Source organism: Harpia harpyja, chromosome 2, assembly GCF_026419915.1.
Source record: "Harpia harpyja isolate bHarHar1 chromosome 2, bHarHar1 primary haplotype, whole genome shotgun sequence".
Lineage (NCBI taxonomy): Eukaryota > Metazoa > Chordata > Aves > Accipitriformes > Accipitridae > Harpia > Harpia harpyja.
The window spans coordinates 48,307,456-48,322,499 of record NC_068941.1 but is presented as its reverse complement, the minus strand read 5'-3'; the positions used below and the strand labels follow the sequence as shown (position 1 = coordinate 48,322,499).

Sequence of the window (15,044 nt, the reverse complement as noted above, 5' to 3'; positions counted from 1 at the left end):
TAGTTGTCCTATTTTTTAATGCAAATTAAGCATATTCTTCATCAAGGCATGTCATCAGTTGTATTCCCAGAGGAAAATAAATTAATAGAAACAGCTCTTATTTTAAATGCTGATTATTTGTCAAAAAGATGACATATTAGCTCCAATGCAGTCAGTTTCTCTGATCAGCTTATTCTGTCCCCTCCCCCTCCACTGTAATACCTGATTGACTTAACGGCTTACTTCAGAAAATGGAAACTATTAAACAACTTTTTTTTTTTTTCCTAAAGTATCTATCACAACTGTGTAGTCAGGAATTACCTTTTTTTTTTTTTTTTTTTAAGGTAAACTTTTGTTCCTTTTCCTATATTTCAATCACTGGTTTTGAGGTAATGACAGAGTAATATTCAGAGAAAAATGAAAGTGATTGGGTTGACTGAATGAAATAATTTTCATTTCACTACGTCTATTCAAGTCATTAAATGCTCGTTTCTGCCTTTTAGTAAATCAGTGCTTGGATAACTGGCAACTAATGGGCTATCTTCCCTGTTCTACCAACAGTATAGCAATTAGTACTTCTGCAACCCAACAGCACATTCCCTCTATTGGCTTCTTGCATTCTTGTATCAAAATTAACCAACTAAAATTCTTAGAACTGTTTTGGAAGTCTTATTTCCACTCAGAGAGATTGAAAATATTGAAACTGCATTAAAAACTTGGGAAAGAGAAATAAGCTGCAAGTAAAATAGCAAATTAATTGGTACTAGAGAAGTAGTTCTGGTGCTTTTCCTAACTCATATTAAAAAAGCAAGAGTAAACATGGTAGCATACACAAAAATATACAATTAACCGGTCAAAATCATTCTATCATAGCAAAGAACTACAAGATTCCAGACAGAATTAGAAATTTTGGAATGGAATACTTCCAGTGACAATGGATAGAGGATGAAAAATTTGGCTATATGAAAGGTTATTTATCAAAGTAGCTGAAAAGAGCAAGAAATGTGTTTCCTAAATGAACAGTGTAACCAGGTGCAGTCTTTCCTTCCAATAACAGATGGAGCAGACACTGGTTAGTCTGTTTATATGCACATTTAAAATAGGGGTGCTCTTTAGTTAGCCTTTTAAGGAACATAAACTAATGCATAATATCCCACACAAATATCTTTAATACTGTGTCTCAGTGTGGCTGGGTTTTGTTTGTTTGTTTTGGTTTTGTTTGTGTGGGTTTTGTTTCTTTTTTCTTTTTTAAAGAACAACCTTCAGCAATACAAATATGTATGGGGAAAACTTCTCAAACATAACAGACTCATCTCTCAATCACCTGGACCAGCATCATTCCTGTGTCTCATCTGGCTGCCCTGTGAGTTTCAAAAGTTCTGTACAGGTAAGGTAAGCAACAGGAACACATGAATAACTGATTTCCAATTTTCTAGACAAAAAAAAAATCAATTTGGGGGATTTACAAATAACTCATTAAAAAAAAAAAAAACCCTCTCAATTTTTTTGATTTTAAAACAATCAAGTTCCAAGAAAAAGCATCATTTTGAAATAAAAAATTGGGATGTCTTGTTTGGAAAACATCAACACTAAACATCATGATGCTTTCAACGTGATGTTCTTTTTTCAGCAATGATCCATACATAATTTCTTTAAGAAAGGCTGGGCATTCCATCTACACTGACTGACTAAATAATACTTTTACCAGTATCATGTAAATTAATCTCTTTCCATCTCTCTCTAGGACCGCTTTAGTCTTTTTATACACAGCAAAAAATACCTCACAAGTAACCTGTGGATCCCCAAGTCATTCCTTCTTTGCAAGAAAATGACCTAACTGGGATGGCATGAAGTATCTGTTTCACTGATCTTGCATTTGACCACTAAGAAATAATTTATTAAATTGTAACCATTTGTGCTGGTTTTGCATGGTCATTTCTGGAGATGAAGGAATCACTCACATGGCAACTGTATCTGCAGATCTGTCAGTGGGGAATTTTTAACCCATCTGTGTGTCCCCTTACCTTCAGAAAATGCAAGCTGTCGATTCCAGAGGTAGGTTGTATGCTTTTTCCTTTCCTTTCTAAATCAAAATGACATATAGTTTGAAGTCAGAGAGGAAAATCAAGCAGACTGAATGATACTTTCCCTTCAGTGGTGGCTGTACAGTAGGTATTCCATTACAGAAGATACAGCTGGGAATAGGTGTAGGAGCTAATTGCTGTTTTGTGCATCTGTGCAACAGTATCAGTAAGATCATGGCAGTATCTCAGAGAAACCTGTGCGCAGCCCACTGGACTTGCTGTGATAAGCAAAACTGATAGCAGTGCAGTCCCACATCACATGCTAATTTACAGATTTTTACTAGGGTACAGAAAAAATATGGCTGTTGGACAAATTAGTTGTTAAGGAATTATGACTCCAAAGACTGCTTTGCATTTTCTCCACCAGTAAGAAACAATATCCTACAACATTCTTAACAGAGCCAGAACGCGCTACCTCTTTCCAGGAAATCAAGTCACAGAGAAAATGAAATATCTGTGAGAAAACTGGAAACTATACTTAAATTTATAGACTCCCAGACTGCTGCCCTAATTGCAGGCCATACCACCTGTGACATCTTACATTGGTATACCTGCCTGATGAGCTTATTTCTTTCTGTAACGTCATTAGCAGTGGAGTAGAATATATACACGCACACACACACATACACATATATCCAGTAAGAGTACCTTGCTTCTGCATTCAGAACAGCGTAACAATCTGCAAGGGCACTAAAAAAAGACAATCTGATGTCCAAGTCTAGATGTAACTTTACGCACATTTGAAGAGGCATGCCTGGACTTTGCTATGTGAAAGAGCTTCAGATATGCTTCTCCTATTCTTAACGCAGAAGGCATGTATTTTCCAAAAGTAAGCACCTCATCCCAAGAAATACCCACCAGGAATACATATCACAGGTCTTTAGATTACCAGTGTAGCTACTAGTTAATGTGTCTTCTGCTGTAAAACTGATATCCTACAGAGTGGGACTCTAAGCTATCAAAGAACGTTAAATAAAAACTGTGTGGCACAGGCGGACACCAGACAGATTCAGACCCTCACTGATGGAACAGTGACAGTAAGCAGCAGCTATGGTGTGATTGCATCTGTACCATCCTTTGTTTTCTCAGGTGGGAAGCCCACAACGGTGTTTTCCACTCAAAAGGACCTCAGCAAATAATTGCAGCTGAAGGAAACTGACCTTGGAAGGATCTATACCATGAGCGAATTCCATATAAATGAGAAGTTGAAAAAGCAGTACCAGTTATTGAAGCCTCTGTCTCTGCAAGAGTCTTTGAATATTATGTTTTGGCTACATGTAAAGCCTTGCCACTCCATTATTCACTTCAGTCCTTCTCAAGTACCATCATCAGGCTAACAGAACGTGAACTAATGGTAGAAACACCATAAACGTACATTTGAACCTCGGGTCATCCAACAAAGCCCCACAAAAACAAAAGTAACATAAGCTCACTTCAGCATTTATATGCAAGATCATTTGTAATTTTAGAGCCAAAAAAAAAAAGAGCTAGAACACTTGAAATAAATAGAAATAGTACCATTTTTCTGCATGTCTTGCAAATGGCTTTTCTCTTTAGCTTTAAAAAAAAATATGAATGATTTCCATTGAGGAGACACCACTCAAATTCAGGAACATTGGTTTTAATTTGGTGAAAAAAAAAGGGGATCAAAATATTTGACCTTGAAATAGAAGAACTAGCCATGGAGAAACTAGCACGTCTCCAAAATTATATTTATGAAATTCACATTCCCAGTGCTCAGGAAATTGTAAGCTTTACAGATAAACAGCTAAACTGAATTAAAAAAAGACTTTACTCCTTTCTTCTTTTCTGTGTAACAAGCATTGACTGCCTTTCCTGAAATGTCCTGAGAAGCCCTTTTACTGGTGTTATTTCATGCCTTTAGATTGATTTTTAATTAGAAGTTGGTTTCAGCTATATTTTGTTATGTTTTTAGGGACAGGAACTATATAGTATGTCCCGAAGAGTGCATTGAGATACTCTACCTTTGCATTTGTATTACTATGTTGTGATTTTCAAAGAAAAAAGATAATTAGAAGTTAATCTAATGAATAATAATGAGATAGAAAAAAAAAGATTTCTTAAATGGTCACATTCAGCAAACACTATCACAAGGAAGCCAATAAAAACATAAGTAAGTCAGAATATTTGAAGTATTATTATTATTACCAAGAAGAGAAGTTTACTGGAAAAAAGACTCACATACTCAGGCACTCTACTACAGTTACAATGTTCCCAGTAGGACTGGGAATTACAAAGCTACATAACATGTTTTGATAATTTCTTAGTCAACTCCATGCAATAGCTTGCAGTACATTGGCAATGCTATAGCTATCCATCAGATAATCGTAAGTATTATTGTTTATTTTCCAAAAAATATGGGGTCCACATTACGTATTCAGGAATCAAAAGTACATTGCCGAAGCATCAGTGCATATCCCTCAGAAAGGTCCATTCTAACCAGATAACGTGATATTCCCTACACATGTGCATGTTTCTAAATTCATGCTGCTTCTATTTCATACCTTGTCTCTTAGATAGTTGTCATTTTACACTTAGCAATTTGGAACACAATTAACGTTGATCTGACAACTCCTAAGATGCCTAGAATAACTGCACCCCCTCCCCACCTTTTTTCCTCCTAAGCACATGTGGGAAGGAAGGATAATTTTTTTAGTTAGTGATCAAAAAGATTCAAAAGAGAAAGGGAAAAATGGTTTATAAAATTAATGTACACTTGAAATATTTTACTTGTTCAGGCCCCTGCAAAATTAAGTACTTACCAAGTCTTATGAATCTGTCAACTGGATTCAGTTACAGAGGTATTTTGGCAGAGGTGTTGGCTGTCCTCTGACAGTGGGATCAAGATAGCATAATTTATTTTATAATAGTAGATTGCCCTTTGTAAAATAATGACTTTCAGACACTGATTAAGGTGCAATTCAACTGCTGTTTCCCTTCCTTCCTTTTAATTTAATTCATCTTATGTTGAATAGGTGTAAATTATAAAAGAAAGATTCAAATCTGAACATGCTCTGATGACAGAAAGAGGAACACAAACCTTTCTTTGCACATATGGCATACAGCATGTGAAGGTACATTAAAATGACATTACTCACTGTAACAAAGTGTCCTTCAGTGTATCTACAAATACAATTTGCTCTCATTTTCAAATAATTTTAGACTGTCAGAATGAAGTGAAGTAGCTTTAGCAAGACTAAAGGATTGGACTTCCACAATGGTAAAAGTGTCAGCGTTTGTTTCTCACATAACCTTGGATGTTCTTGGCAGTTATAGGTACTGGACTCAGGTTTTATCCACTGATTTAAGGACCACCCAGCTTCAGTTGTAACATATGTCCCTTTGGAAAAGAACACTTTTGCTTATATTTGGTCACAGTATAACAACTGATTTCAACATCAAAAATATTTTGTTAATAATATTTTTGCCCATTTCCTTGTACAATCGTTATATAGCTATTCGCATAAAACACATTATTTTTATTTTCACTTGGCTATTTTCAGAGATAAGGTATTTGTGCTTGGTCTGACCCCTCAGCTCAGAACATTATGTCCTTGTGACATGCTGCAATCAAAAAAAGCCTGTTAGGAATGCTTTTTAGCTGACATAAAAGAAAAAATAACCATATGGAGAAAGAATGAATAAACCACTTAAATTTGCTCTGAACTTATGTATACCTGAACGCATAGCATCTTTTTGAATGCTTTCATAATCATGCCAGTCCTTCCTTTTCAAGCCATCAGTCCAGGTAAAGAGCTGTCCGTCTCCCAGCCCCAGTGGAAGTGTCTGTGAAAACAGTAAACAGACAAAAAAAAATATACATACATATATGGTTTGCATTATTACAGAAGAACATTTATATGGCACAAGCAAATAAAACATTCAGTTTATCCAATGCAAATATTTAAACTTTACTGTGGTAAATGAAGCTATTTTTCTAAATAGTGTGAGAAAAAAACATTAATTTAGTTCTTGACAAACAATTAAGGGAAGTATGTCAAACAACTTGTGCTTAACAATTCTCCTTCCAGCAGTGTCCTGCTACGACTGCTTGGCAAGAAGCTCATGAAGTAAATGGACCACTAAAACTGAACAGGTTCCAAAAATGCCTCATCCTCCAACTCATGAAGTACCTTGATGTTTTCCTTAAACTATCACTTGTGCAAAACTGGAGTTATAGTTACTCAGCACCTTTCAAAGTTCCCCTTTAATTTTGGGTTGTGGGGTTTTTTTGGTTGTTGTTTGTTTGTTTGTTTAAATAGCTAATGAGGAGTTACATAACACATAAGGCCAGGCTCACTGCATCAGAGGCACAGAGCAGAGAGACCCTCAAAGCACTTTTAAATCCTGTAGATCTTTCTTCATGGTAAGAGATAATGGGAAAAAACCAAACTCACCCACCTCCCCCCAAAATACCCAGCAAAAAGCCCCCATGCAACACGCAGTTGGTAAGTTGACTTCTCCTTTCCAGACTCCAAATTCTTCAGTAAATCAAAGAACTGCTTTTTGCTTCTAAGCAAATTTATCTTTCTAGAGCTTTTCTTTTTTCTCATTCTTTCTGCCAAATGCTGGTATTTTATAAAAAATAAAATAGTAAAGTACCATTAGAAGCATATTAGAAGTACACAAAATTTAGATCCGTAGGAAGTAGTACAAAGTTGCAGAAGGTTTCAAATAAAGTCAGCCTTTTTTTGAATGCTTAATTTACAAAATATGAGGTAAAAGAAGCAAAGAAAATTTTGATAAGCAAAGAAGATGATCTACTGTATCTGTGCTGAAGAAAGTGAGGAAGCAATTCATTGCTGCTTAGGAGTAACATGAAAACTCTAGTTCTGTTAATTCTAGGCTTGAACCAGTAAGTTGTCCAGAACAAAGCGCATACGTATAATGCATGTTACGAATGTTGTTATCAAAGGGTAGGTGAAAACACACTTGAAAAGCAGTTCCAGGGAAGCAACATTTGATCAGCCTTCTACTAGGAAATATTGAAAGCTCTACAAAAATCTTACGCATATGTAAGAGCGATGCTCTGAACTTCATGTATGAAGTATGTAAACCCAATGAACATTGGACTCACCCATCTTCTCGTACTGATTTTACACTACTGGCAGCACAATACTGGATGATACTCAGTGGCTCCAAGTGAAGTTGTCCCAGCCTTTTCAGTTAGGGTTTCTCCTTTTAGGACAGACAAATATTTGCCAAGCTACATGGTGTGGATCTAGTAGCTAAGCCATCCTTAAAACTGGGGTTTGACGGCTTTCAGAGTTGTAAGCAAGAAGTGAGGAATGCCAGGCATGGCTGGTTACCCTCAAGCAAAGGATGCCAGAAATCCTGGCTGACAAAGATCCACGCAGAAAACCTCTGCTTTGGGCCAGCTGATATTTCTGCGAATGTTGGATATTCAGGGCAAAGTGTTGTGAGCTCAGTGCTCTCCAATAAATACCTGAGTTACTGAGAAAAATCCATCACATTCTGCTACCATGACCTACTTTTTTTAGTTTTAATATTAAAGGCAACTTATGTTACATATCACCAAAATGCAATCCAGCCTGTGTTTATTCCTCTATTACAACTTTTGCAGATATATTCCAAGAAAACACTGTTGTCATGTTTTAATATAATAAAAGTCAGAGGTTCACACCTGGAAGAACTGAAGAATTGAAGATACCCTGATAAGACTATTTCATGTTATCAAAATATCTAACCTTTCATGTCCTTGAAATGAACTCATTAATTTCAATAATTACGGAGTTCAAATAATGCTAATGTTCTAATAGTAGTATGAAATAGCTTGTTTCTTAAAATCGGAAGCGTAAGGTAGAACGCAGGCTGCAACAATGTTAACCATGATTCTTGAGCCCAAATTCCTAAAATCATCCACTCTAAAGCACTAATTGGCTCTATAAAGTCAGGCCCAGACAGACTGGCTTCAATTAAGCTTCTATCCCTTGTTGATATGGGTACAGCTAGTGTAAACCACTTGGTCCCAAAAATTCAAGACTATCAAAACTATCAAAAGCAGGATAAACTTTATTTTTGTGACCCTATGTTCCTATGCTGTCTTATTTCCCTAAAAATAGTTATTTAAAAGGCAAGTTTGCAGCACACTGAAAGAAAGCCCAGTAGCAGAGTTTGCAGCTGGTTTCCTGTTGCCTATTTGCATTTTGATGCCATTACTCTAGAAAATATTAATTACTTGTAGGTACTTTACCTGATAACATTTACAAGTCTAATGTACCAGGGGGCCCTCCTGCAAGCATAATATAGTTAAATAAATACATTCACTAAAATTAATCTAGCCAAAGGATAAATATAAATCCAAATACCGTGTGATACACACAAAGCTAACTGACGTCTTGCTGTGGCTCATATTTCGGAAGGGTTACATTGCCCTAAGAGGAAATGGGAAACAAACAAATCCAAAAACATCGTCTTGGTGCCTTCGTAAGTCCCTGTTTAATGACTGAGGGTTTTGTTTGGATTGTTGGGTTGTTTTTTTTTAAATAAATCCCTTAACTGTCTCCCATCAAAATACATACTGTTAAGAGAAATCAATACCATGGTGATTTTTTAGCTCTAATATTCTTTCAGTGTAGCGGGGAATTAAATACAATGCCCTTGCAAGTAGCTTCCTAAGAGTGGTATTCAGACAGCATAATCTCAATGAGGAGTGAACATTGTGGCCATTAGAGTGAGTGGACTTCAGGAAATTAACCCTGTGTACACACTAGTTTTACTTCTGCAGTGAGCATGAAACAAGGCTTAGGAAGGGATGTAGAGTTTCACAGCAAAACTCTATGGAAAGCAAGAGTTTTGCAGTGAAAATTCTACAGCTCTGAAGAAATCAAAACTGCCTTCAGTCCCTCAACTGAAAGAATTTTTGTTTTCTTTTTTGATGTTACTATATTGCTTAACAAGATACAAAAGCACTTGAGAAAACTGGTTCCTCCATTTCATTTCTGCCTAAGGGTAAACAAATTGCATTTTGAAGACCTGAAAACACAGTTTCTGGAATGTTTTAAAACTGCTAAAAGGCTCCATTGTAAAACTCTGTCTAAGTATACTCACATGCCTCTCTCTTCCAGATGACAATGGCTGGAAGAGCCCCCATTTCTAAAACATCTCTAGCTGGCAAGTAAGCAAAGGAAGGATAAGGAAAAAAAAAAAAAGGAAAAATAATTTAATAGTCTTATTCTAGCCTTGCCTTCTCCCTACATACTCTCTACTTTTTTTTCTCAGTTCTCCATCTTTTTGGGTACATCATTAATTTACACTACTTTGCATCGAACTAGAACAAACTCTGGTTTTGTTAAACACAGGCTATGAGTATCTGGTGTAATGGCTAGATAATAATAACCAAGCTAGTGTTGCTACTTGTAAGTATGCACAAGAAAGCCCAGAAACCACATCCCAACCTCTACGGAAAATCTCAGAAAGACAAGTTCTGAGTAGGTGAATATGAAGTCACTTAACAAGATCGAATGTGCTAACAGATCCTGATTCTGAATTTTTGCTGAACATATGTTTAACCATAAGCTGATGGGCTAAACTCAAATAAAATTAACCACACCACATATAGGTAGAAATGCTAAAGAAGGCAACTGTCGTGGTTTAACCCCAGCCAGCAACGAAGCACCACGCAGCCACTCACTCACTGCCCGCCCCCCCCCCCCATTGGGATGTGGGAGAAAATTGGGAAAAGAAGTAAAACTCGTGGGTTGAGATAAGAACAGTCTAATAGAACAAAAAGAAGAAACTAATAATGATAATGATAACACTAATAAAATGACAACAGTAATACTAAAAGGATTGGAATATACAAATGATGCACAATGCAATTGCTCACCACCCGCTGATCGATGCTCAGTTAGTTCCCGAGCGGTGATCCCCCCGCCCCCACTCCCCCCAGTTTATATACTGGACATGACGTCACATGGTATGGAATACCCCGCTGGCCAGTTTGGGTCAGCTGCCCTGGCTGTGTCCTCTCCCAACTTCTTGTGCCCCTCCAGCTTTCTTGCTAGCTGGGCACGAGAAGCTGAGAAATCCTTGACTTAGTCTGAACACTACTCAGCAACAACTGAAAACATCAGTGTTATCAACATTCTTCTCATACTGAATCCAAAACATAATACTATACCAGCTATCAGAAAGAAAATTAACTCTATCCCAGCTGAAACCAGGACAGCAACAAAAGGAATTCTTCATTTTAGGGGTAACATATGAGCAGCCAGACCAAAAAAGATTAAATTCATGCTATAAAACACCTTATGAATTCAGCACAAAATTGGGTTTAGACATTTAAACAAATAATCAAACAAGCTTGGGTTCCAGCCCGTAAAAGAAATACTTATCAAGGATTACTAATCTGTGGCTAAGCAAATTACTGAGCCATAGCTCATAGGAGACAAAGTATTCTGGAGTCTGTTGTTTGCACATTCTGGGTTCTCATATATTTAAAAAGCAGCAACACTGCAAGATTGGCGTGAAGTGTTAGGTCTACATATACCTGTAACTGCAAGGGTAACAATACTGTTTTGGTATATGCTAGGGCCTAAGAAATGGGAAGCATGACTGGAGAACATTATGGTTCCTTCCAACAAATGCAGTAGGGCTTCTTTCCAGTGGAAACCAAGGTATGAAAAAGGAGAAGACCCAGGCACGCCTGCCCCCACCAGCATCTCACCCTAACATAGAAGCGATGCTTATATGTGTTCTTTAGTGACTTATCAATATATAGGAATGAGAAACCAGCCCAGCTGATTAGCTGAAACATACTCAGGGTTTTCCCCTCCAAAACGTTTCTGTAAGTCACTCACAAATAGTGCAGTCTGCCTCTACAGAACTCAAGAACTATTTTTATCATTGTAGCACTATTGTAATAGCAAATATCACTCTGTATACAAAGAGCTGGATTTTGACCGGCTGTCAAAAAAATCCTACAACAATTTATCATCGAACCATTTGTTACACGTAGTACGCAGCTGTGAGTTGCACATTTTTAAGTGTTTCAGTCTGAAAGGCATTACCCACCTACAGCAACATTACATACAGCATCTGCCTTACTATTTCATTTTCACATTAACCTCAAACCTTTTGGGATGCAAGACTGATACAGTACTACACAGACTCAGAAGATCCTTCTCCTCTAGAGAAGACTCAACATCTGGTTCAATTACAGAGAATATGATAAGCCCAAAAAATAGCACAATTATCAAAACCTCACTCACAGACTATTAGATCCCTCAGAGGGGGGGAAAAAGCTTCTCTGCTGTGACATTTGAAAGCTCGAACTCAGAAACAAGTGCCTCCATTGAATAACTCATTTATTTTTAATTTCAGTCTTTGGAGGCAGACAATTAGAGGGGACTCAGGCAAAGGAAGATGATATATCAATGGAAATGCACCTTTCTCAAAAACGATGAAATAATTACAGATTCACTTTGAGCCTGAGGATTTGCTTACTAGCTCTAGGGTTATTTTACTAAACACCAACATACAATCAAATACTGCATTAACAAAACATCATATGCTGATCAGCATAACCATTTCCAATTTATTTCTTAAAATTCATTAAACATCTTACCTAGAACATAAGCACTTGTTCCTGTTCAGGAAAAAGATGCACATGGGAAAGAAAGGTTGTAAAGTAGTACTGAGATTAGACAGCTTCAGGGATGTTTCAAGCTAAGAATAAAAACAACCACTGTTTGATTCTCCTTGTTCTTGAAATAAAAGATTCTGTATAGTGTTTGTAAACAGTGTTGTGTAAAACAGATAATTCACTATTTTTTTTCCATCCTCCTAACACAGATAACTCTCAGGACTCTAAGCAACTCAGACCAACTACTCTGATCAAATGACAATAATTAAAAAAAAAAAAAAAAGAAACAAAACAGAACCCACTGAGCAATTAAATTCATTCCTTTAGCAGAATAAAGTTAAGGATCACTTTTTAAAAAGTGGTGTTACTGGATATACCACCGTACATTTACTATAAATCAGCTGCAAAATCACGTGTCCATTTCCCAAATTTCTTTTCTGGTATTATCACAAGCATAGGAAGACAGACATTCTCATGAAGCTTCTTCCCCAACAGTTGGAATGGTCATGAAAACTACTAATTTGGAAAGATTTCCCCTTTTTCTGTTTATGCTAAATTTTAGCATGAGACCATCAAAGTGAAATATTAGCACTACAGCACCCAAATCTGAAGTCAAGTGCTCTCTCACTTGCACACACAAGCAAAATCCATTCTTGGGCAGTGACTGGCTGAGGATATTACAGATGAAAACCAAAATATTATTTCCCCTATGGATGTGCTTGATATAAGGCAGTCTGACCTATAGAAAAGGTATAAAATCCAAACATCACACTATCTCATCTCTACGCCTTTATGCTTAAGCTCTGAACATCACCTGTGTGTCTCTCCTTCCCTGTATCTCTTCAGTGTTAGACTAAAAACCAAAAAAGATCTTACATCTGAACCACCAAATATAACCGAGATCTGCATATAGATATTTTGCAGAGCGAATAGGTACGATACAGTCCTTAAGCGCCTGTGAACTTAAATGGAAGTATAGCAATTTGGATCCACCATGATCTTTCCTAAAGATACAAGGAGCAGGCATCGCACAGCCTGAAAATATCAGCTGACAGTTGTGAACCCCCAGGCTACATGTTTCTCAGGGTCCTTCTCGGGGATGCTGTCCCTCTGGGAGGGGAGCAGTGGCTGCAGCGGGTGCAGTGGCAGGCTGGGGGGGGCGGGGGGAGAGTGGGCAGCAGTCACCTTGCCCACTGGGGCACCCACCTCTTGATGCCATTCACAGACAGTTTCAGTTGGTCTGCACCGCTGCTGCCCTTTGGAGCAGCACTTCGGGGACATACAAGAGATGCCCGGGGAGATGCCCGGCAGACAAGAGAGCCAGAGGAACATTTGAGGGACCTCATCCTACAGTGCCACCCTCCCACATACTTCAGAGAAATGACTGCTGTAGATCTGGATATCCTCATTAGGTTGGAAGGCACTGAGAACGAAGCAAAGGTTGTTCAGTAAAATGTAGAAAACTACTATCTGCTATCAAGAGAAGGCGGTAAGGGCTCTAACGCTCAGAATCTTTCAAAAGAAGAAAAAATCAGAATACATTCAGATATAATTACTGCCTTTTGATTTTATTTTTACTTCATTTTTAAGTACTTTAAAAACATTTTTAAAAATACGAACCTGAATTGTTTTCTAAACCCTTGACTTGAAGCAATATAATAGAGTTGAAGACATGATGCATTTCTTCATATGCTCAGATTTCCTGTGCCATTTATTTGTTATACCACAGCAAATAAGTGTTCATTGCACTGACATTTACATTAGTAGAAATAATTAGCCCAGCACATCAAAAAAAGGGCAGCACTTGATTTAGTCTGCGACATCTGAATGACTCAAGGTTATTTCATTTTTGAAACACATCAGACTTTCTGTGCTTTTAGTTTCTAGAATATCATGGACAACCTAGTAGCACCATGTCATCCATTCCAAATTAAAGCTGTTAATAATGTTATTTAGAAAATGCCAAGCTCCCCAAGCATTTCATTACTGAGATTTTTATGGACAGGTATAAAAGCTGTTATTGCTGCACTACAGTTATATTGTTAAAGTCACAAAACTGCAGAAAAAAATAAGTTAAAACATGAGTTTTAAAAACATCACAATTTGCTTTTGAGCCAGTGTATGAGTGCTTGAGCACTGGGTGAATGAGAACTCTGTAAGGATGCATTTCCATGCTGGAAAGGTGTAATTTATCATGTCAAATTATGGAGGATTACAGTTGCTTAATAATATACTTTGGTATGAGAAGACTAACAGCTTCTCTAGCACAGATAATGTCTTACATCCATCATTCATGGATTAAGAGCTTGCAGTATGCACTGCCATTCAGGATGTAGAATTTTAAACACATGTATTTTACAAGTTACCAGGAAAAGGGTTCATGGGTGCCTACTATGTTGACTACATCAGGTGATACCAAGGAAAGTTCTGAGCTTCGCAACTCTGATGTATGTTGAAACTATCCTTAAAAAATTATTTCTCATTTCTTTTAACATCTAACATTTCCAAAACATCTATTATCGCCTCAATGAAAGGACCAGGGCAACTTCAGTTAATTTGTCATATGAACAAGGAGTTACACGCTGGCATCTCTTACTACTATAAAGGAGAAGCAACCTGAAAGTTGACATTTGTATCTCCTGACTGCTAAGAATGACTCAGGTAACACAGGCAAAAGTATTCTAAATCCCCAGAAGAATACAGTGGAGTGGGACAGAAGAGCACCAAGTAGCTATCCTGGGCACATCACAGTATGTCTAAATGGATTTTTCTGTATTTCAGTCAGTGCCCATTGCGTTTTGCCCTTTCCCTCTGCACCACCGAGAAAGGTCTGGTTCCGTCTCCCACTGGTATGATGGGTGTAAATACCTTGTCTTGTTAGGGCTAAACAGACCCAGCTCCCTCAGCTTCTCCCCATAAGACAGATGCTCCTGTCCTTTTGGAGGGGGACGAGGGTATTACTAGGTACACAGACGGGGGATAAAATGCACTGAATTCCAGAGGAGTTTGGACTCCATATCTGTTGAACTGGAAACACCATGCATTACCAACGGTGGCCTACAAAGTCTGGCAGTGAACCTTGGCTTCCTAAATGACACAATTTCAACTGACTGTAGGACAGGAGATAGGGTCTAGACTTAAGGGATAATAAAAAAAGATTCCTAAGAGCAAGCAACTCCTACCTCTTTCTGCCTGCTGGTCTAAGCTGCTGACAGATTTGCTCAATAACTAAAACACCTAAACCAATCTTTTCTTAATGTTTTATTTTCACTTGTCTCAATTCCAACTTGGTGAAAAGAAACCAAACTCAAGTAACATAAGCATCTATGGCAGATCTAAATGAACTAAAACAC

At 37.5% G+C, this 15,044-nt stretch overlaps 1 protein-coding gene across 1 annotated transcript in view; it reads right to left on the bottom strand.

Annotated features, from left to right (window-relative positions):
- The window catches only part of GALNTL6 (polypeptide N-acetylgalactosaminyltransferase like 6), a 515,167-nt gene that overhangs the window by 332,293 nt on the left and 167,830 nt on the right, over positions 1–15,044 (bottom strand). The window contains exon 2 of the mRNA XM_052779102.1: positions 5,762–5,870. Coding sequence (XP_052635062.1) covers positions 5,762–5,870 — 109 coding nt within the window. The remainder of the gene's footprint in view (positions 1–5,761; positions 5,871–15,044) is intronic.